Below are 22077 nucleotides of genomic sequence, written 5' to 3' on the forward strand. Positions count from 1 at the left end.
ACATGGATTGCTGTCTCCACTGCAGAATCAAAGGTAGCAGGAACAAATCTCCCCGTGATGGCGGAGCATAGGAATTTCATAGGAAAGCTGAAATTTTACAAAGGAAGCTTAAGTGTTTTAGATCATTTATTTAGATCATTATTGGTCCTGTAAGCAGACAGTAACAATAATGCGCTGCTCCTGTCCTATCGCACTAGCTGGGAATATTTGTCAGAGCTGCTATTTGATTCATTAGGCTTTGTAAATCCTAGTTGAAGCATTAATTGTATAGCCGTACTTTCAGAATCTACTTAAACTTCTGGATTTTCTGAGTATAGTTCTCTGTCATCTCTTCCAGTTGTTACCATTGTTATTTTTAGCATAAGGCCATACATTTTGTGACCACCATGGTGTAAAGCTGAGGCCCGAGCGTACGTGGCCGAGCTGAGCGTGGCGGCACGCACCTGTAATCCCAGCTGCTGGGAGGCCGAGGCAGGCTTCCGCGCGTGAGGCCTATCTGGGTTATTGTGCATAGCAAAGCTATTTCAAAACCAAAACCAAATTGTTGTGTACACAGCCATTGTTGCCTGTAACCCATCGTCATGTAACAGGTGTGAATTTATGATCGTTGGTGCATGATTTACTCTGTAGTTTTGGTTGTGAGCCTAGCCTTTCATGGCTGAGCCATCTCTCCAGCCCATGATTGACTTTTTACTTTTAATACTCTTGTGGTATAGTTTCGGCTGCCACTTGGGGATGTGTAGATCCCCAAGTATGGGAGATGGGTTTCTTCTGTTTGTGTTTTGTTACTTGCTATTGAAGTGAATCTTTTTGACGTGTGCTTACTCAGCATAGATTTCAGCCTCAGAACCCCCTCTCTGGAGCTCAGCAGTTTGTGGCAAAGGATCCCCAGGATGACGACGATTTGAAACTTTGTTCACACACCATGATGCTTCCCACACGAGGTCAACTTGAAGGGAGAATGATTGTGACTGCCTATGAGCATGGGCTGGACAATGTCACCGAGGAGGCTGTGTCCGCTGTTGTCTACGCAGTGGAGGTTGGTGGGCTCCTGGTCACACATAGTTGTGATGAGCTTGTGTGTGTAATGCTGACTCTGACAGGAACTGAAAGCCACTCTGTCATCATTGAAGGAAAGACACTTCACACTTTAAGGCCGCAGAATCACCTTTGACTGACAGGTTTTCCAGACAGCTTCCCTATAGTGCCGGTGCTTCTCTTTCGGTTTAACTTGTCAGTATCGGTAGAGTTTCTAAGACAAAAAAAAAAGAATAAGACAGAACCTGTAGTGGCTCAGGCCACTCGGGTGTAAGGTGGTGCTGCATTTAAAGAGTGTCAGTGTGAATATGTTTCAGTCATCTGTTCACTACGTAATTTGACAAAATGTACATTGCAACAATGCCAGACAGTCCACAGTAACTATGGATAATTTTCTGACGTACATTTTCCTCATAGACATTTCTAAGATAATAGTTGCCTTAAATGAATTTTACGTGAAAACCCATATTAAATTGCACAAGGGAATGTTGATAGAAGATAGTTATACTGGTCTGAGTAAAGTGCCTAGCCAGACCCTGGCTCTCTGTGCTCACAGACGCTGGGAGTGTTCTAGTTCCACATTCCCCAGCCAGCTCCAGTGCACTTGGCTCTTCTATAGGTGAAGAGAATTTGAACAGATGTGTGTGTTATTCTATATCAGTTTGAAGAGTGTTTGAGAACAAAAGCTCTTGCAGTGAACTTGGTAACCAGCGAATACTAGGTCTTAGGTCATATTTCAAAGTAATTTGTCTTTAAAAAAAAAAAAAAAAACTCTTTCCCAAAACTCATTTCTGAGAAGCATCAGCTAAGGAAAACAAGACAAAACGCCTGGGAGTGGTGGACATCTGCCCTGTGAGATGTCCGACCTCAGCCCTGCAAACTGAAATATAATCCACTTCAAGGCAAAGCTCTTCACGGAGCAGAGCCTCCTCTGAGAGAGCAGAGTGAAGCCAGCTCCCCCTTCCCCGTACCCTGCATATGCGGGCGTGGCTCTGGTCAAGAGCAGTTCTGTCAGTCTGCATCTCCACCTGAACGAACATTTGGCAGTGGAACGTGTACACTCTGCTTTTGAGGGACTCTTGCTATTTTTTCTTTTGTTTTTACAGAATCACCTCAAAGATATTCTGACTTCAGTTGTATCCAGAAGGAAAGCTTATCGGGTACGAGATGGACATTTTAAATACGCCTTTGGGAGTAACGTGACGCCACAGCCGTACCTGAAGAACAGTGTGGTGGCTTACAACAACTTGGTTGAGGGGTGAGTGAGTGGCTTCCTGTGCTCTGCTCCCATCCTTTCCTGCTTGGTCACTGACCTTATGTGGTAGGCTACTGTCTAAAGAATCAGTTATTGTGTTTCTGCAAGCTTGATTTCAGCACTTATTTCTTAAGCTACATGCTTTATTTTTTTGGTATTATTATTTTTTTTAAATTAGGTGATTGATTTGATTGCTTCTCACTTTCTGAAGTGGGATTGGGTAGCTCCTCAGGTAGTGTTTCCTGATGGTGACCTCTGCCTGCTGAGGAGCTGGTTGGTCTGTTCTCACCCAGAAGTATGGCCTATGGCTGGGTCTTTTAACTGTGGGAAAAGGAGGAAGAATGGTAGATGCTTGTTCATGTCTTCCGATTGTTCTCGACGTCCAGTTGTACAGATATGATCTAGATCTTCAATGCACTCTGCGCTCCTGAGGCCATCTTCAGTTCTAAGCTACTCTTCTGTGAGTTGGCCCAGATTACCTTTACTTGTTCTGCTTGCCCCACAAAATTTAGTGTTAATTTTAACTTTTAGGAAAGAAATGGCAGTACAGTTTTGTGGTTACTGCGACAACTGTTCTTCCTCTGAAGGCTGGATTTTGTCTGTCTGGTTGTCTGGCTAGTGGAAGACAAGTGGAAGGAGGTGACCATACAAGGTTAGAGCAAATATTTAGGATGGGAGGACAGGCAGGAGCTGCAGTGGGGAAATTACAGAGAGAGGGCAGGCAGGAGTGGAGCTGACAGTGGCCATTCCAAGGCCCCGGAGACACTGTGATGAGTGTCATCTTAAACTGGGGTCCCTGTTTAGGTCTCCATCTGTGGTAAGTTATTACTCAAACTTTGTCCAGACAGACTTGTTTGGCATTTTCATATTTAAGTCATTCTCTAGGGAAAGATGAACCCCCAGTGTTCCTGTAGTCTGAGGTGTGTTGGCTCTGCCATGCCTTTGTCTTGGAGCCCCCGTCCTCTCTCCCAGTCCCTGAAGCTGTTTCTCTAGCCGGGCTTCTTTCATTTGGTGCTTAAATCCAGTTGCCACTGTCTTTGCTCCACGTCCTTGGACAGCCCTGGCAAGTGTGCCCTTACCTGTGCTAATGTGAAAGCCGTGCCTCATTTCCCAGCTTGTCACTAATTTTGCCTGCTTTGGGAAGGTAGCAAGACCTGTTTGACATTTCTTTTACTCCCATTTTGCCTGCTACTTTTCTTGATGTGTATTTTCTAAGTCTGCTGTCACTAACATTTGCCTTCTCCAGTTGTTTGCAATTTCATATTTCTAAAGTTACACTGTTTTTTTGTTTTCTTTCCAAGATGGAAAGTCTTACAGGGGCAGGGAACCTTTGGCTCAGCACCCTGAGCGAGCTAAGTAACTATGTTAGTGTTGTAGGAGCAAGTGTGGCTACACTGTATTGTCTCCAGCCAGGTACACGGAGCTTTTTGAAAATCAAAACTCTTTATATATGCAGTGATGGTCTCTACTTCATTTAAAGATCCTGAGAATGAGACGTTCCGGCAAAGCCTCTCTATTCTAGGTGTTCACTTATCTCCATTATAGGTGCTGAGAGTGTTTCTTTCAAACATTCCTTTCCAGCCCTCCAGCCTTTTCTGCTCCGTGTGCCAGTCAGAACCCAGCTTCTCACCCACACCCCGACGACGCTGAGCAGCAGGCGGCGTTCCTGTTGGCGTGCTCTGGGGACACTCTACCTGCATCGTTGCCTCCAGTGAACATGTATGACCTGTTTGATGCTTTGCAGGTATTTCACGGCTTCTTAAAGTTTACCCACAGCTGCTGATACACTAATGACTGGATCTAGAAAGATCTAGCTTTTCTCATTTTTGACTTGCTTTTTTGGTCAACTGTAATAGCCTCATTTTAAATCCCAAACCCTGTAGCGCCTCTTAATTTACCTCTCATCCTCTACCTCATTAAAACAAACAAAATCCCATCCTTAGTAATCCCATAGTTCCTTATCTTCAATTTTTTTTCTGATCTTAAATTTAAATAGTTCTTGTGGGTTTGCGTGTCAGTGCAGTGTGCCATGGCTTGTGTGTGGTCAGACAACAATTTTGTGGGCTCATTGCTTCTTTCTTTCACCTTTCCTTCACCTGAGTTCCCGGGACCGGACTCACGGAATAAGGCTTGCATCCCAATTACCTTTTAACTGCCGTGTGGCCCACAGAACCATTTAGTGTCCTTATTATCTGACTTGGGGATTCACTAGGTTCTGATTTAAAATTCATAGGTTATCTAATTCATAAATTAGATAAATTCATAAATTAGGTTATAAAATTCATAAGCATTTTAAAAAAATACACATTTTTGAATGCTGGAAAAATAAGTCTACTGAAGCATAACAGAAAACATGTAATTTTAAAATCACAGGTACACAGGGAAGTCATTCCTACACATACTGTGTATGCCCTTAACATTGAAAGGGTCATCATGAAACTCTGGCACCCCAATCACGAGGAGCTACAGCAAGACAAAGCCCACCGCCAGCGCTTGGCAGCGAAAGAAGGACTTTTGCTCTGCTAAATTAGTATTTGAAGATTTGGGACCATCACTAAATTAATTGGTTGCTGAAAATTGAATGCTTTGAGTCCACATTTCAAAACTGAAGTGTATAGTGTATGTATAACCTTTCCTATGGAAATGTGACATTTGAGTGCATTTTGTGTTGCTACTGTGAAGCCATTAATATGTCTGACTGATGACCTGTCTGTCTGTGTCCGCAGTTATTGGAACAGTCATTGTTCTGTGTCTAGATAAGGATATTAAGACACCTGAGGTGTACCTGGTCTGTCAGTAAGATAGGTGACATCGTACAATAAAGATGCTGTTGTAGTTCAGTCCCACGATTAGCAGGACTGCTTTGTGTTCAGTGATTTGTGTTCTGTATCAGGCAGCGTAAAATCTGCTTTTCCTGAAGAAGTGTACTCTGCATTTTGGTGGAATAGCCCAGTGTTCATCAGGATCTTTAAGTGACTAGATAGCAGCTGAAGTTCCCAAGCAACCCATTTTCACTCCAGAGAGTAGGATTTATATATGTGGTTCTTGCTTTGCATTTAATACTCAAGTCCAATTCTTAGATGTAGTTATCCTTATAGAGTTTTCTGTAATTCTGTTTTAGCTGACAAGCTTGTTAATCCTATAGAATGTTTTCATAAAATCTTACAAAATAATTTTCTTATTTCTATAAAATGTCTGTTTTATCAAGTGGTACTATGAATTTACATCTGACAGTGTTACAGGTAACTAACTTGTTTTAAAGCTACGCTGCTTTTCACTCATGTAGTATTGATGGGTAAGTTAGATGTATAGATGGGTTTCTATAGGCCTAAGCAGTGGATACATGTAAATGTTTTTGTGTGTTCCTATATCTGGATCTGTGGATTTGGTTTTGTATTTTAAATGTGGCAAATAAACATTTTGGGAGAAACCTTTTTCTGTTTACTCAAATTAGCAGATAAGGAATATTCTCTTCCACAGAAACAGAAGTCCAGCCATATGAGATCTTAGGTCAAACTTCAAAAGAATGTACCAAAGGCAGGTTCTTGTTAAGGTATGCATTTAGTGGTATGTAACCTAAGATTTAAGAAAAAAACAAGTTAACAGCAAACCTTTTGGGGTGTCAGGTGACACTCAAGAACTTGTAGAGGTTGAAAAGATCTGGAGTGACAGGCACACAGTGCTGCCCAGGATGTGGATGCGTTGTGTGTTCTCCTGAATTCAGAGGCAGTTATGAGTGGTAATTGGTCTTGGCTGCTCCCAGCAATGGAGAATTCCGAAAGGCTGTGTAGCAGGCATGCTCTAAGCTCGAAGCTATTCACCGTGCTAGGCCCTGGCCTATATCTAGTGACCTCTCCAGTGAGACCACAGGGCTCCAGGTCCACACTGTTTTGAGGTTTACACTTGGGTCTATCTTCTATGCCAGATGCCAAGTGATTTTCTCAAGTGGGCAGATGGGGTTGGAGGTAAGGCAGAGACATAATAAGAATTAAGATATTTAAGAGTTCCTGAAAAAGATTTCAATTTTTGTGTTCTACCAAAGGCTGTCTCCATTTCTGTTACCTCCGCTAGTCATGAGTCTATGTGCAATCTCCTACAGTTAGGAAATAATAAATACATATTGTCAAAACTCACTTAGAAGTGCTTGAAGAAAGTTGTTAGAAACTGTGTAAGTTTTTAGTAGCATGTTTGGGCACAGGTGACTATGCACTAACAGGTCTGCCTTTCGTTAGCAGGCACCTTAGCCATTCACTGTAGCACTCTAGCACTGTTTCTCCTGCTGTGATCAAGTCTGTCCAACACTTCCTGTGCTTAACAGCACACAATAGAGGCCTGTGAATATGCTTTCTCTTGAAAAATTTATGAAAATTACAACTTGGCACATCGGCTCATCATGACTGTAACACTGCTAAGACATAACTTCCAAAAGAAACCTATCTGAACCTCTCCAACTTTTAAGAACTAGTCTAAAACCCCATATTCCCTTCCTTTACAACGCTTGCAGCACTTGTACTCCCGGAGACTGCTTCAACAGTGTGATGCAGTCCTGCTGGGTCTGAAGAGCCACACATAGGCAACAGCTTAAAACTTTTGACAATATCAGCAGATAAATAAAATCACCAGGACTGATTGTCTTTATTACCAAAGTTTATTATTGAGATCAGTGTCTATCTAGTAGGGAGTACCAATCTCAGTGAACTATGGTAATTCTTAGGAAACAGATATTCTGCTCAATAGTTGTACTGGAGCTCTGTTAGGCATAGATCATCGTAAGTCAGTGGAAGAATGTGTCCAGAAGACCCAGACAGCAGAACCATTACTCTAGGAAACTTCCAGTGCTATGCAACCTGTAAGGCATCTCAGCTGATGAGTGATAGTATGGGATGAAAAGGGTTAAACCCATTTTCTACTCTTAACTGGCATGTGTAGAAACCCAAATATGATATTCCTTAAGGTCTCAAGCAAGAAAAGTACAAGTCTGGAAACATGCCAGTCAAAGGAAGAAAACAAAATAAACCCCAAACCTGATGAGTGTGTGGAGAGGAACGGGGTTTAATTAGATGGCGCTTGGGGATGACAGACAGTATAGACAAAGCTAATAAGAAACCAAACGTCAGTACATTGAGTTCTTAGAAGTCATGGTCATGTGTTCGAGCTCGGACAAACTGGTCAGGTTAGTGTCTGGTTAGACAGTGAGCCAAGTGAAGGGCAGACATGAGTACCTGAGTAGAAACTGGGGAAGATGCCGAGACCAGTGCAGAGAGCCCACAGGAGCTGAGTGGAGGAAGGAAATGTGATCACAGCAACCTGCTGGCTAGACTGAGTATCTGGAATGACAGATCTAGCAATGGCTTTGCCTACGAGGTTCTGGTTGAATTTTTGTAGCACGTATAGATTTGAGGGAATGTTTTTCTTAGCAGTCGACTTACATGGGAATGCAGATTAGTACTGTAGAATACCTATTCTTGTGTGGCTCAAGTCTAAAAGCAGCTGTGGCTTAAGGCCTAAACCCTCCATTGCCCTTTTGACAAAAATATTAATGAAACTAAACAAGCCAGTGGGCCTTGTTCTGTGTAGATGGGAGAGAACAGACTTCTGCAGGCAGCCTGAAAAGCAAAGGCTTGTGCACCAAGGGTTGCCTCGTCAAAGAGGACAACAGGAAATGTCGGGCCATTAAATAAGACCCTGGGAAGGTCTAGCTGCCAGACTGGAAAGGTAACTGTAACATCACTTAAAGTCTTTGTCTTGCATCCTCACCTAGTTTACCTACAGGGAAGCCTTCTTCTGCACCGAGCCAGTGTCCCACTTTGTTATTAACATCTCATTCCCTCAGTGAGGAGACGTAACAGGGGTACATGTGTGAGGTGTTTCTACAAAGCTTTCCTGCAGTCTTGACCTGTGAAGGTACACACATGCACGCACACACTCACTTGAGGTGTGTTCTCCACAGAAAGGACAAAGAGCTATGGTGAGAGTGCATCTTAGTGCTGAAAAGGTGTTCTCCAGAAAAGACCTTAGCTCATTTGGGTTTACAGGCTTCTATATTGGGCAGATGGAGACAGCTCTGAAGGAAGAAACAGGGCATAAAGTTTCTTTTCTAATGTTGTTGCTAGACTCGGCTGACACCTGACAGGATGTGGTAGATGGGACTGTCTTGATGGGGTGTTCATGCTGTCCAGACCTAGGATGCTCAGAGAGCCTCACTGCTCATTTTGGTCCCTCTGTAGCCATCTTCTTAAAAGTTTTCCTCCCAACTGTTTCAATCACAGTTCCATGTGCTGGAAAACAGAGAGGACCTAAGTAGGAATGAATCAGTCTGGATTTCTGGATGTCTTTTAACAAAATAGTATTCTCTGACAGGAGATGGGTGAATGCCTGTGTCTTCTGAATCTCGTTCCTATTTCCATCCCTTCCCCCTGGGGCTGTACAGAGATGGCAGCGTCTGGAGGCACAGAAGCCCCGGCTGATGTGGGATGTACCCGTGTGCACGGCAGGGGCTTAGCATGGTTTTCTGCCTTTTCCTCTTCAGGCAGTTTTTGACTAGGTCCCTGGAGTGGTAAATTGCTCAGGCAATGTGAACGGATAAAACAACTCTAACTTAAAAGTTGGCTGTGAAACGGGGGGGGGGGGGGGGGGGGGGAGCAGTGGTCAGCAGAAAGGGAGCCTGAACCCATGGTCTTAGAGCAGGGCCATGTGGAGAACTCTCCCGAAGCCTAGGGCTCAGTGTCTAGGGTCTGAGGACAGGAAGGTGGTGTATGCCTTTAAGGAGCCTGTGCCTAGATAGCTCAAGGGGCGTGTGGATATCTCTTACCATTTCACTTGCATGGTGGGGTAAGGTGGATAAGTAAAATGTAAACTAATAGACTTTTTCTTTTTTAAAGGAAAGGTATATTAATTTTAGGTTTTCTATTAAAGAGCTGGCCAAAGTACATAGATGTATTGAAAAGGAAAATGAGAATGGGGTGAGTTGTCTGCCTTCCATGTGCCCCTTACCCTGCTCCTTCTCCTGTTTGACAGTGTGTGTACAGGGGCTGTGGGCCTTTGCTAGGGTGTGCTCTGATCACCTGCTTTTTTCCGAAGTTGCTCCTCTTCTGCACAGCTCCCTCAGTGCCCTGTACATACACTTGATGACCGTAGGCTCTCAAACATTATTCACTGTATTATTTCTGGTGCAGATTCATTTTGTAAAAAAGATTTAATTTTACCTGTATATGTGTGAGCCTGCACTGTATGTGTGCAGGAGCTGGCAGAGGCCAGAAGAGGGCATTGGATGCTCTGGAACTAGAGTTATAGCTGATTGTAAGCTGTTACATAGGTGCTGGAAACTAAACACTGGTTCTGCAAGGATGAATGGTAAGCACTCCTAACTGCTGAGCCATCTCTCTAGCCCAAGGCTTCTTTTAATCACACAAATACCGTGTTTTCTGTGTGTGGAAGTGTGCATGTGACTGCAGGTGTCAAAGGAGGCTAAGAGAGGTCACTGGACTCCTGAAACTGGAGCTACAGGTGTTATGACCTGCAGGATGCAGGTGCTGGGAACCAAACTCTGCAAGAACAGCATGCTCATAACTGGTAAGCCAGCTCTGCAGCCCTTCAAAGTTTTAATTTAAAAACATCTTCCTTCAGATACCTGCTGACAACAGGAATTGACTGTAATGGCCCACTCCATATCTGAAGTTCTATGAGACCAAGATGATGTTTTTAAACTCTCAATATTCCCTAGACAAAAGCAAACAATACATATTATCATCTCCTTGGTGGGTATGGAGATGATACTCTTCCCCAGGACAGAGCTGAGGCCTAAAGGTCACCATGCTAAAGGCTGACTTCATTCTCCCTGGGCCGCCATGGTCCTGCAAAAGGCGGTGCAACTATGTTTAGTAATGCGAGCAGACAGCCGAGCCCTAAAAGTTCAGCATTTTAGAAGAATGTTGTCTCTTCAGACAACCTTTTTGTGAGCTAAACAATGTTGAACTATGTTCTAGAGGGCCAAGTAACTCTGCAGTGGGACTGCTCTCATGTGAAGTGTTCTGATAGCTCCTTATTCATCTTACCCATTATAAAAGTACTCCTGGATCCAGGCCACAAAACACAATATAAATCGGTTTCTGTAGAAGAAAGTGCTAATGACCTGCCGTCTACACTGTGACATGGCAGGCTTATTTCAAGAGAATGTGAAAAGAAAAAACTAAGGGCCAGAAAAAGGTATGTGCTAGCCACGAGCAGAGGCATCGGTGACGGAGGAGGATCTATTCCTGGCCAGTTACCTGAGTCCTCTCAGTCACCCTCAGCCACACTTTCAGGACCACATTCTTTTGGTGGTTCTTTGGGCAACTCGCCCTCGATTTCCCAGAGGACGTCACCTTCTTCTTCTAAGTTGCTGGAGATGTGGCATTTTCTGAAGCCCTGGACAATTGATTCACTTGAGATGCTGTTCCATGCAACCATAATCCACTCCAGGAAGAGGCCCAGGGGTGGCTTCTTAGCATTTCCGGTGGGGCTCAGTGCCAGGTTCCCAGCCAGAAGCCAGTTGGAATACTGGGCCCGGACACTGTCATTCAGTGGCTTGTAGACAACCACGTCCAGCACCTGCAGCTGTGAGGTCAGGGCCCCTGGGATGATCACCATGTCTGTGTTCATGCTCTCCATGGAACTCTTCACAGAGTCAGTGGCATGGCACCGGAAGCCATTCAGGATCAGCATCCCTCGCTGTTTGGGCACAGCTCCAGTTCTCCGTCTCCATACAACTTCCAACCAGTCTTGCATCAAGTCCTCAGTCATCCATCCATAGCGGTGGCAGCGAATTTCCATGCCACTGGGAAACTTCCCAGGGGGAATGTATGTTCCCCTCAAAATGATGTATGGTGGTAACTTCCTCCCATCAGCCAAGACCCCCAGCATGGCTGTGATCCTCAATTTCTCCCTGCCTGGTGTCTTGACCAAGATGGGCTTTTCACCCTGGTTGTCAACAGTCACTCTAGACGGGACTTCTAAGCAGATGGGTGTCTCATCTGCATTGCCCATCTGTGCCACTTCATAGTCATGTGTCCGGCGCAGAGCCAGCACGCTCTGCTGGTACGTGACAAGCTTCTCAGTCAGGTCCTCAGCCAGGTGCTGGGGAACTGGCACTTTATGCCTCAGAGATAGGTCATACCTTCTCATCATTCTTCGACACCAGCCCAGACTTGCCTTGAACCCTTTCTCTGGAATGTTCATTTCCTGGGCGATTTCAAGAGCTTTCAACTGCATTGCCTCCCTAGTGATGGGGTCCCCTTTGGCTTGCATGTATCTGACATACTCAGCCACTCGCTGGTCTACCAGAGCAAACCTTCCATTCTTGGGACCTCGGAATGCCCGCCGCATGGCATGAGCATTTTGGAGCTGTGGCTTCACTTTGCGCCAGTCTCGAACATTTTTTTCCAACACCCCAAACTGCTTGGCAGCCTGACAGTTGTTGGTGCTTTCAGCGTACTCCACCACCATCAGCTTGAACCCTGCATCATAACTGCGGCGCATGCCACGACTGAACTGAAACTTGCTCGATAAGTCATCAGCTGAGAGGTCATACCCGGGGAAGCCCACGGCCATATAGAAGGGATAGCCCTCGCTCCACTCAGGCAGTTCAGTGATGTCCTGAGGCAGATGTAGGCCAAAGCTGTTGAAGTGCTGAGGTTGAGGAAAATGGGAGGTGGCATTCACTGGACTTGCCCAATCTGGAGTCCTAAAGTCAGATTCTTCATTTTCTAGAAGACAAATAAGGAAGGGCAAAAATAATGCCATTATGTAAAATGGTTTATTTGTAAATTGGGGGGAGGTCATACTTTTAATTTTTGATTTGGAGCTCATCAGAAGTGAACTACAAATTTAACAAATATCCAGCTTAAGTCCTTATCTATGTCCCGTTAATACTGACCACCAAATCTAATTCTCACGGCACTGTGTGTAGCAGAGGTCCTTTGCAGATATAAGCAAAGAGGCCATGATGTTATGGAATGGATGCAAGGTTGCCAAGAAGTGACAAGAGAACTTTCAGTGTGAGCTGAATACAAGTACTAAGCCTGAAGCAAATAATACTGGGGCCATGTCTGGATAAAAGAAATGTTTATAAGTGGGCCTGGTGATGTAGACCTGTAATCCCAGCTATCTGGGAGGCAGAGGTGGGAGGATCATAAATTCAATGCTGCTACACTAGGCAATTTAGTGAGATTCTGTCTCAAAATATTAAATAAAAAGGACAGCTGGGCTAGAGCTTGCTTAGTACACACATAGCCCTGGGTTCTATCCCCACTACTACACCACCAGCATCATTGTTTTTGTGGATGGGAAGCCAAATGTATCTACACTACTACCTAATACTACAGAAATCTGGATGCACCATGGGCTGGCCAAGCCATAGGCCTTGAACCAAAAAAAAAAAAAAAAAAAAAAAAAAAAAAATTAAGCCAACAACAACAACCCCACAACCCAAACAAACAACAAACAAAACAAAACCCAAACCTACAACAAAGCCTATGTCAGCAAAATTAAGCCTTTTATAAAGCAGACACCTGGTTCCTATACAACGAAAATGAACCTGCTTCATCCTACATATCCATTTGGAAGGTGGTCACAGGAAGCATAGTTTAGTGAATCTCGAAAATGTGAAGGCCTTCAGCTGTAAAACACACTATTATGCCATGAACAACAATAGCTACCACAGGCCCTTTAAGAGGCATTCTCGATTACAAGGTAAAGCGAAAGGAGAAGCATGCTGTGGACTCAGTGAGGTACAGCAGTTTAAGCTCAACTATAGAGAAAAGCAAATATATTTTGGTAGTTTCAAAGCTATGTTGTACATACATATACATAAGGGTAAGCATGTGTGTGGAGACGGGTATATGTATATACATACTTTCTTCTTTTCTGAGACAGTCTCATGTAGCTCAGGCTGGCCAAGAATGACCTTGACCTTCAGATCCTCATGCCTCTACCTCCCAAGTGCTGGGATTACATGTATTTTTCTAATATCTACTTTCTCTTGGTAAATTAGGCACTTCTTAGAAATGACTACTCAAATGTGTACTACGGCTGTCCCTGCCCTCCCTATTCGGAAAGGAACAGGAAGCCTAGCGTAAGGAAGTCTACAGATGTGCTTTGTCCTCCCTCTCGTTAGTCTTTGCAGAGGCATGTGGCACGCTGCCAGAGTGGCCGTGATCTTTCAGGTGCAGACCAACGATGCCATATCAACCCAGTTTGCCTTACCCACACACCAGGTTCACAAGAACCAATAATGAAGAAATGTAGGTCCAGGAGAGAGAGGGCGCCTAATCCACACAATACTAGAAAGGGGACTGTTTACATCCCAAAGTCCACACATGATCTTTGTGCCTCACTCCTAAATACCCTACGGAATGCACATGGAAAGCGGAAAACCCCGCTTGTTTCCCTTGGGTAGATGCTGAACTGGTTCCCTCAGTACCTGCAAAGGTTACTCCCTGGAGCCGCCACTCATCAGAGTCAGGACACGCCTCTTCCCTTTCCAACCGATTGATCATATCTGGCTTGGGGAATGGGAATTCTGTTCATAGGGAATAAAGCAGGGAAACAGCTGTGTATTACTAGCCTGGCACAGTGCTAGAGTAAGGACCATGCGCCCCCTACCACCCACCTCCACTGTAGAAGATGGGGACAGAGCGTGGTGAGGTGATTCTTAAAGGCATGAAGGGTGCAAAGCAAGGTCAGTCGGGGCTTTCTGGATCTCTGTGAATGGGAGCTGGTACTAGCAACAGCAAAAGAAAGTGATTGGCAGCAAGGTGGTGGATACACCATCGAATTAATCAACATTCTGGAAACTGACTGAGCAAAACTGGGAAAGTCTTCCAAATAGAAGAAGGGTGATACCTATGTGTGTGTGTGTGTGTGTGTGCGCGCATGCACGCACTGGGGAAGTACTGTCAGGTTATATTCCCAAGTGCCTGAGGTTGGTAAGTGTAGGGGGAGGCATTTCCCTAATTGGTTCTTGATTGTGTCAATAGAAAAGGCAGAAGCCAATTGCTAGGTGAAGGGAAAAAGGTGGGATATCTGGGTTGCAGGAGCAAGAGATGATGCAGAGAGAAAGCGGATTCGGACCAGAGTGGGATGGAAGGAAGTTGTAGACATGTAGGTCTCCAGGCAGAGAAGCCAAGGAGGATTGAAGGAGCTAGCTGCTAAGATTAGGGCAGGAAATTCTTTGCCCAGCCATTGTGTTATCTGGCTAATTTTAAAATAATAAAACTGTCTAGCATTTTTCATCTGAAGTGATAAGGTGGGCAGGACAAGGAAGCGGGCGGCCAGGACAACTTTGCAACTTGGCGAAGCTGGCTGTGAGGGGCCACTGGCAGCTCCTGGATTCCCTGGGGTTGGGAGATGGTCAAAATGGAGCTGGAACTAGGGGAACCTGGAGAGGTCATAGAGCAGGCTGAGGTATCAGGCAAGGAGATAGCATGATTTTAAAGTTACACAGATGAGACAACAAAGTTTTCCTTCCCAAGAATCAGCATAAGATAGGCTTAGATCTAGGGTGATATTTTGAAGACTACCTTCCTTCCTTCCTAGGAATGGGGATACTTGGGCCAAATGAGGACTGTTCTAAGAGGTAACACGGAGTTCCCAAATAGAAGTACATAATCTGTATGTCATATCCAAATCAAAACCAGGAAGTTAAATTGGCATAGGCACAGGAGGGGAGTCCCTCAGAGGAGGAGACTGGATACAGAAGAGAAGACAGAAACATTGATAAAGTTCTCTGGGTCCAGAGAGTCCCAGAGACGAAGGACAACAAAGCATTACCCAGGGACAGGACAGTCTCATAATTCATCCTCATGACTTCCCGGTAGAGGGCTTTCTGTTGCTCTGTCAGAACTTCCCACTCCTCATCCGAAAAATATATGGCCACCTCATCAAATAGGGCTGGTACCTGGAACATGAACAGTGCTCTCTTAATGACTGCATGTGCACGCAGTCTTCATTCTCTCCGGCCACTTCGGGCTCCCAGCCTCTGCTGTATTCTCATTTCCCTTGGAGACATGCTCACTGCTCGAACCTCGTGCCCCCCTGCTATAACAGCTGCCACCACCCCACTGGGGGACCCTGGGCATCATCAGGTACTGTACCCCACATAAGTATACCCACTAAGAGGTCCACCCTGCCTTCTCCACCTCCCTATCTCCCAGCCAGAGACCCTCAGCCCAGAGGGTGGGGCTGGATTTCATTTTTTTCTTTCTTTTTTATTCGATATATTCTTTATTTACATTTCAAATGATTTTCCCTTTCCTGGATCCCCCCCCTCCCCGAAAGTCCCATGAGCCCTCTTCCCTCTCCCTGTTCCCCCATCCATCCCTTCCCACTTCCCTGTTCTGGTATTCCCCTATACTGCTGCACTGAGCCTTTCTAGAACCAGGGGCCATTCCTTCCTTCTTGGATGGGGCTGGATTTCAAGCTGAACAGGATTACTACTTTCCATGGCATCCTTGTGGGTTACAGACCTCCTCTCAGGGAATCAACCTTTCCTGCTGTTGTCTCAAGGCCAAAGCTGTTCTGAGGAGAGCCACAAGAGAAGGCGCCTAGCTTCCCTCCCAGTCTATAGAAGCATGCGTAGCAGAGAAGGCCCAATTCAAGCTTCACTCGTGGCATGAGACCCCAGCAGTATGGCAGGCTTTTATGCTAACAAGAGACTCCCTGCTCCTCTCCCAGTTGCCCATCTTTCCTCTTCCTTTTGTAACAAAAGGAGGGCGTACCTTCCTAGCTAAGGATGGCCATCCATGGAAATCTTTTGGTTTCAACTGATTTGCTTTTCTTTCTATTGCATTTTCCTTTGTGGTCATTAAAAATTCTACTCCAAAGCTCGTATTTAGCATTAAGGAATCATTAATGCTAAATGATTTAGTTTCAGGCTTCCACTTTGCATTTTCTCCTTTAAACTTATTCCTCAAAGCTGTCATCTAGGACCAGGAGGATCATACTGTCTCTCCTTAGCTTAGAGAATCAGGGTATGTATGGCCTGCAGCCTTTTCAACAGTCAAGCTGTCAATCACACACACACCCTGGCCTTCTCTTAACTAGGCCTACTATAGTAGGAGTAAGGACTATCTTCTATATAGGGAACACAGACTGGGAGTGGCCCTAGAACTGCTGCCTGATTTTCCTCAGTAATCTCACAGAAGAGCAAAGACACTCCAGTTTAGTAAGTGCTGGGGGCATGGGCTCAAAGGAGTCTTATTTCTAGGCAAAAGACACACAAAGCCAGGAAATGACAAGGTTGAGACAACAGCCAGCACTGTGTGAGCACAAGGCTCACTAGAGAGGGGAAGAAAGCTTTTTTCCTGAGTGATTCACCATCTTTATGCTGCAGCTGTACTATAACTTCTCACCTTTGCTCTCTTGGCCCCTTGGCCCAGGAGTCCTCTTCTCTTAAACCACCTATCTTCAAGACCTAGCCCAGACTACTCTACCCTGTGGGCCCTGAGCACACCAACACAGCACCACAGTGTCCTGTGCTCAGCACGCTGGTGCGTTGTCATACTGAGCATTTGTTTGACTTCTCTGCTCTTCACTTAAATCTGACTTTGCTGAAAACAGCCTGTGCTGTTTGTTTCCTTAAGCCTAGGATGCTTCTTATCGCTCAGTGGTTCTCAGCCTTCCTAACACTGTGACCTTTTAACACTGTGACCTTTATGTGACCCCCCCAACCATAAAATCTTTCATTGCTACTTCATAACTGTACTTTTGCTTGTTACAACTTGTACTGTAAATATTTGATATGCAGGATCTGACCTGTGACCCCTGTAAAAGGGTCATTCAACTCACAAGGGGGTTATGACCCACAGGGTGAGAATTAATGATATAGCTAGTAGGCACAAATCATTAATTACAGAATGAGTGACTGAGGCAAATATATTATCTCTGAATTTCTCTTTTCTTGTTATACTTGGAACAGTTTCAAAGAATTAAAAAGTTTTATCTGTCAAGAAGCCAAGTCAACTCTCTGGAGTAGACAAAAAAAGTCTTTACATGTGGAACAATAAGAGGTAGAACAGTCACGGGCCCTGGGCTTTCCTGACTTCTAAGGTAATCTGGAAGCCAGGCAGCTCAGACAATTTCCAGCCTACGGTATTCCTACTACCCAGGATTTTAAACAGCTCTCTCTTTGACCTTTTTATTCCCTTATAAGTTCCAGATCTAGGCCACAACTATTTATAGGTCCCTTCTGTTTGCTGACAGAAGAATGCAGGCCTGGTCATACCAATCCCTACAGAGCAGGTAACACATTTTAGCCCCGGAGGAATAGTGATTGTCAAGAGCTGATGTGGAGACTTCTCTCCTAATTATCTTATGCCTAGAGGATCTTCAACCATGTCCACTTAAGCACCTAAGGCCCAACCCTGAGGCTTAGGAAGCCTCCCAGAGCCTGTGAAGCTGGGCAAGCCCTGGCTCCTGCTAGTCAGGCCTTGTATGCTGCAAAGAAGCCTTTTATTTGGTCAAACACAGCAGAAGGTAAACAGGGCTGGCTCTAGGGAAAACTGAGAGGCAGGTAGTTAGTTCAAGCTTCAGGTAAGTACCTGCCCTTCCTGTCCTTCCTCTCTCATGTGATTAGGGACTCATCAGAGAGGTGTTCACTCTTCTGGGACGCTGGCATTCCAATACTTCTTTCCAATGGTACCTGTTCTGTGAAGAACTGCACATGTTTCCTAGATAGGAGGCATCTGAGGGGAGTTGGAATCACTGCACCACTGGAGTCCCTGCTAGGTGAGGTACTGTTTAGGGTATTTCCATTCATGTAAACAATTAATCCCTTTGAATTACTTAAATAAGCTATGAATATGGGGTTTGCTACAGAAACAGTGGCTAAGTAGCTTGGCTGAAGTCATATAGCTAGTCTGATTCTAAAGCTAGTGTTGTCTCAATAGGCCACATAGGCTTTACCAAGGTTACTGTGGTATGTAATCCTTCCAAGCTCTGCTGGACAGAGGCTTTTTACATAGACTGAAGGGTTTGAGGCTTATTCCTTAAAGTTCCTCAGGCCAGCTCTAAGTGCCCGGTGTAGCACACCATGTGCTCGGGTCTACCTTTCTCCAGTGCCGGTCACACACTTAGGTTTCTAGCTTCAGGGGCAGCTCTTAGCTCCACCCACAGCCTCCCTCCCCCATGCCTTTGATCATGTGGTTCTCCTGCCTGGAGTGCAAACTCTCCTTTCCCCTTGCTCATCCCACTCATTACAAGGCTCAATTCAAAGTATATTGTTCCTTTGTATTTGAAACTGTATTTCTACTCCAACTCTAGCATACAACCTATATGTGAGTAGTCCTTACTATTCCTCTATTTATTGTCAAAATATGCATTTAAAACACATATTCTATTTTTTCCTTCTCCTAATTTAATGTGTTAGTAGATCTATGTCTCAAGCACATGCTATTGACATTTCAGACAACTCATTTCCTTGTTATACGTGCAGGGTGCCTTCGTCTGCACCGTAGCTGAACAGGGAGATCCTTGGCTGAAATCGAAGATGCCAGAAGGACCTCATACCTCAGCCTCCACCGTGGGTCACAACAACCAAATAGCTGTCTCCGTATACTGCTAAATGTTCCAGAGTGGGCAGGGGCACAACTGTCCACTGCTTACGACTGGGCCTTCTCCAGGAAGTCCATCATCAGGCCCGAGTGAGCCGCCCCTGATTTTGCCTAGGAGAACATCCCGAGCTGGCCTCCACTGTCCTGTTAGGCTTCTTTCACTGTCTTGAGAGCCTTGAGTCTCCTCATGAAGGCAGGGTTGTCTTAACCCTGTGCAGTAACTGTCGCTGCAGGGTGGACTTCCCAGAGGTTACAGATGCCCACATCTCAGGCCTGCACCTCAAGCTGCCCCTCCCCCCCAGCCACTCTTGTTCCCTTCTTTACTGGGCAAGGCAGGCTCTACCCTTGGCTTTTCTCATTTGCTCAACACAATCAAGATGTCCGCTTTGAATGCTTCTCCATACTTCTCCAACCCCTTTTGGATATTCTGGGTCCTCAACTAAGGCCTCAGAATCCAGGGTTTCTACTCCTTCAAGCTCGACAGGACCGACACTCCTGACTGAGTCAGTACTGAGGAGGACAGAGTGGACAAAGAACATGAACGGATAAATGCAACAGCTCCAGACCAGTGAGCCCAGAGTCTGGCAATTATTTATAATGCCACTAGTTTACAGTGAAACCTAACACAGAAAGATGCTCTACTGGCGGGGCTGCGGCTCAGAAAGTCAGTCTATAGGGATTTTCCCAGTAAAGCAGATAACCTTTAGGTACCCAAAGGTTCCTTCTCCAGGAGGGGTGGACTAGATAATTTGGAAGAAGGGTCTTTCTGGTTCTTTGCCTTCAGCTCTGGGTTCTAGGATGAAGGTCTTCTCTCTCATGAGGTACCAAGGATATTATGTACTGATGCTACTGATAAAGTTTAAATACAACGAAAAACTAAGCAATGCCAGTTTATTGTTCATGTTCAATTTCCATGACTCTAGTGACACTGTAAATAAATGTCTGTATTAAATACTGTTGCACCTGTACAGTCCTTGAAGCTCGGCATTTCCACTCACACCTAGAAGACATACAGCTCTGGGTGACAATGCTCATGTCAGCTTACGGCCCAGGGCTTACATGTTTGGCACCGATAATCCTTATGGTGCTGTTGTCAGGCACAGGGGAGATGGGTGCAGAGAGAGTGGCAAGAAGGCAAGGTCTCAGTTTCTGAGGCTGGTACTCAGCCTTGCTGCTGGAGGCCCGTCCCCTCACCTCCTCCTCTCCACTGCTCACCCTCTGAAGCCACAAGCCTGTTTTCATAGGAATGCCAACACTGGGCTATCTTTACTTCCCACGGCTGCTCCAGGAGGAAGACCTAAAGCAAGCCTGGCTCTCAGGCTGGATCCCAGCACCTTACTTACCCATGCGCCTTCTGAGCAGATTTGGACTTTCTGCATATCTATGGGGCCATCCTCCAGTTCCTGGACCTCAATCTCTTCCTTGTACTCTTCTTTCAGGGTCAAATTTAGAGGGTAGGCTCGGGACTCCATTTCTGCATTCAAGAGTTAGCAGACAAATCATGTGTCAGTGTGAACTAGTCTGAGAGGGGGTGGCTCAGCACACACAAGCCTGTTTAGGTCAAAGCATTGTCTGCTTCCAGGTGGAAGGAAGGGGCTCAGAAAGGTGGCTTATTTAATTATAACAGAGACTGAGGGCAGATAATGTATCTGGCTAACTCCAAATATTTAAAGAGGCACAGAGACCACAGTAGTTTTCACAGAGCCTCTGTGAGAAGGGCAGACTTTAGAACAGTGGTTGAACATTCCAGGAAGAGGTTTCAAACAGTGCAGTGACAGGCATAAGTTTCCACTGCCGGTACCGTTTGAACACAGAATCAGGACCAGAGGGGGGCGGTGCTGATCTGCTACCATGTCAAAGTATCTGAGCCGAGATCGGAAATTGGAATATTTAGCCCAAAACAGTCATCACCTGGATTTTCCAGATTCACAGGCGCTGTCCACAAGCCACTTCAACAGTCTTCCTGCCTCAAAGGACCTCCCAAAGCCAAGTTCAAGATCCAGAGAGGGGCGTGCCTAGGTAGCCGAGGCCAACCCGAACCTGGCAGGACTTCTCCTCGCCTCTGGGTCGCAAATCCTCTCTATTCGAAGCCTCCTCAGGCTGGTACAAAGAGGTTTCCCGGAAAAGACTGCGGGCAGCGGCTGGGCGTGTAGTGAGTGTGCATCTCGTGAGCTCCATTTTCCAGGACTTCCCATGCAAAGATCTTCCCGGAGTTTGGAGTCAGCTACTTCAGTGTTTCTGGGGTGGGTGACGGCATGGGGAGGTAGGAAGACTCGTGAGGTCCCAGGAGCCCTGGTCTGAACTTGGCCGCGGCCTGCGCCCGGCTGCGGGGCGGGAGGTGGGAGGGGCCGGCACGAAGGTGCCCGCCGCCGCCCCAGCTCGCTCCAGCCATCTTGCCCAACCCTTTCCCGCCACCCCCGCCCACCGCTAAGGTCCTCCGTGCACCTGCGGGGCGGCGACAGCCCACACCGCCCACCTCCCCGGCCGGCCCGCAACAAAGGCGGCCGCAGGCGACACTGCCGCCGGCGGCCCCCGCCCCGCCGCGGCCCAGCCTCCCCCCACCGGCCTCGAGGACGAGCCGTCCCGACCCCGCGGCCCGCGCGCACTCACCCCGGCCGAGCGGGCCGCGTCGCCGCAAGGGGCGACGAGGGCTTTGGCCCGGCATTCACCGAGCCATCGTCTCCAGCGCTCCCGCCGCCCCAGCGCGGCCCCTCGGGAGGGAGCGAGGACACGTGGTGGGAGGGGAGGGGTGGGCGGGGCCCAGGGTGTTAGGGGCGGGCCAGGTGCGGTGACGTCAGCAGGCCTCGGCGGCGTTTCCGGCGACGTTGGAGCTTTGAGCCGGGTTAGCCCGGAGGCAGGCTCGCTCGTGGTGCCGAGGTGGGCGAGGAACTTCAGTGGCCTCTCCGCTCAGGCGTCCGGAAATGCTCTGTGCACGGAGGGGTGACCGGGCTCATCGTTCTTGTTCTGTCCAGAACGCTATTCCTAGCATACTGAGAAGCGAACTTGAAGATTTTTGTAGTATTGTCTATTAACTCCCAAGCGTGTAGTTTCCTGGACGAAGTAACTTTGAAGAAGTTCTTTTGAGTTGTTTGCCTACAGCTCTGTGGAGAATATAGCAACCATGTTCCAAGAGACCTCGAAACCCTCTTTATTTCAGGAAAAGATTCTAAAGTTAGAGATCTGTTGGGAGCTTCTTCA

At 46.3% G+C, this 22077-nt stretch overlaps 2 protein-coding genes across 6 annotated transcripts in view; one reads left to right on the forward strand and one right to left on the reverse strand.

The window, feature by feature from the left end:
• The window catches only part of Tada1 (transcriptional adaptor 1), a 29073-nt gene extending 9283 nt beyond the window's left edge, over nucleotides 1-19790 (forward strand). Inside the window, exons 5-8 of one of the 2 annotated variants that reach the window (XM_052199914.1) lie at nucleotides 830-1039; nucleotides 2145-2296; nucleotides 3875-4037; nucleotides 18762-19790. In XM_052199914.1, the coding sequence (XP_052055874.1) occupies nucleotides 830-1039; nucleotides 2145-2296; nucleotides 3875-4037; nucleotides 18762-18890 (654 nt within the window). In that variant the 3' untranslated portion in view covers nucleotides 18891-19790. Of the gene's footprint in view, nucleotides 1-829; nucleotides 1040-2144; nucleotides 2297-3874; nucleotides 4038-4666; nucleotides 5697-18761 lie in introns of those variants that run through there. The other variant, XM_052199913.1, reaches the window with a different exon arrangement.
• Nucleotides 1033-21637, reverse strand: Pogk (pogo transposable element derived with KRAB domain). Of its 4 annotated transcripts, XM_052199910.1 has the most exons (7): nucleotides 21490-21637; nucleotides 20791-21117; nucleotides 20223-20353; nucleotides 15101-15227; nucleotides 13752-13850; nucleotides 10561-12036; nucleotides 1033-1252 (listed from the first exon to the last, which is right to left on the reverse strand). In XM_052199910.1, the coding sequence occupies exons 3-6, from the start codon at nucleotides 20349-20351 to the stop codon at nucleotides 10571-10573; spliced, it is 1821 nt and encodes a 606-aa protein (XP_052055870.1). In that variant the 5' UTR covers nucleotides 20352-20353; nucleotides 20791-21117; nucleotides 21490-21637; the 3' UTR covers nucleotides 1033-1252; nucleotides 10561-10570. The 4 variants fall into 4 exon arrangements, with proteins under 4 accessions (XP_052055870.1, XP_052055869.1, XP_052055871.1 ...); XM_052199909.1 differs by lacking the exon at nucleotides 1033-1252 and having other exon boundaries at nucleotides 6905-12036; XM_052199911.1 differs by lacking the exons at nucleotides 1033-1252; nucleotides 13752-13850 and having other exon boundaries at nucleotides 6905-12036.
• Between the last annotated feature and the right edge of the window lie 440 nt (nucleotides 21638-22077).

The sequence above is a fragment of the Apodemus sylvaticus genome, chromosome 12 (genome assembly GCF_947179515.1).
Source record: "Apodemus sylvaticus chromosome 12, mApoSyl1.1, whole genome shotgun sequence".
NCBI classification, from domain to species: domain Eukaryota; kingdom Metazoa; phylum Chordata; class Mammalia; order Rodentia; family Muridae; genus Apodemus; species Apodemus sylvaticus.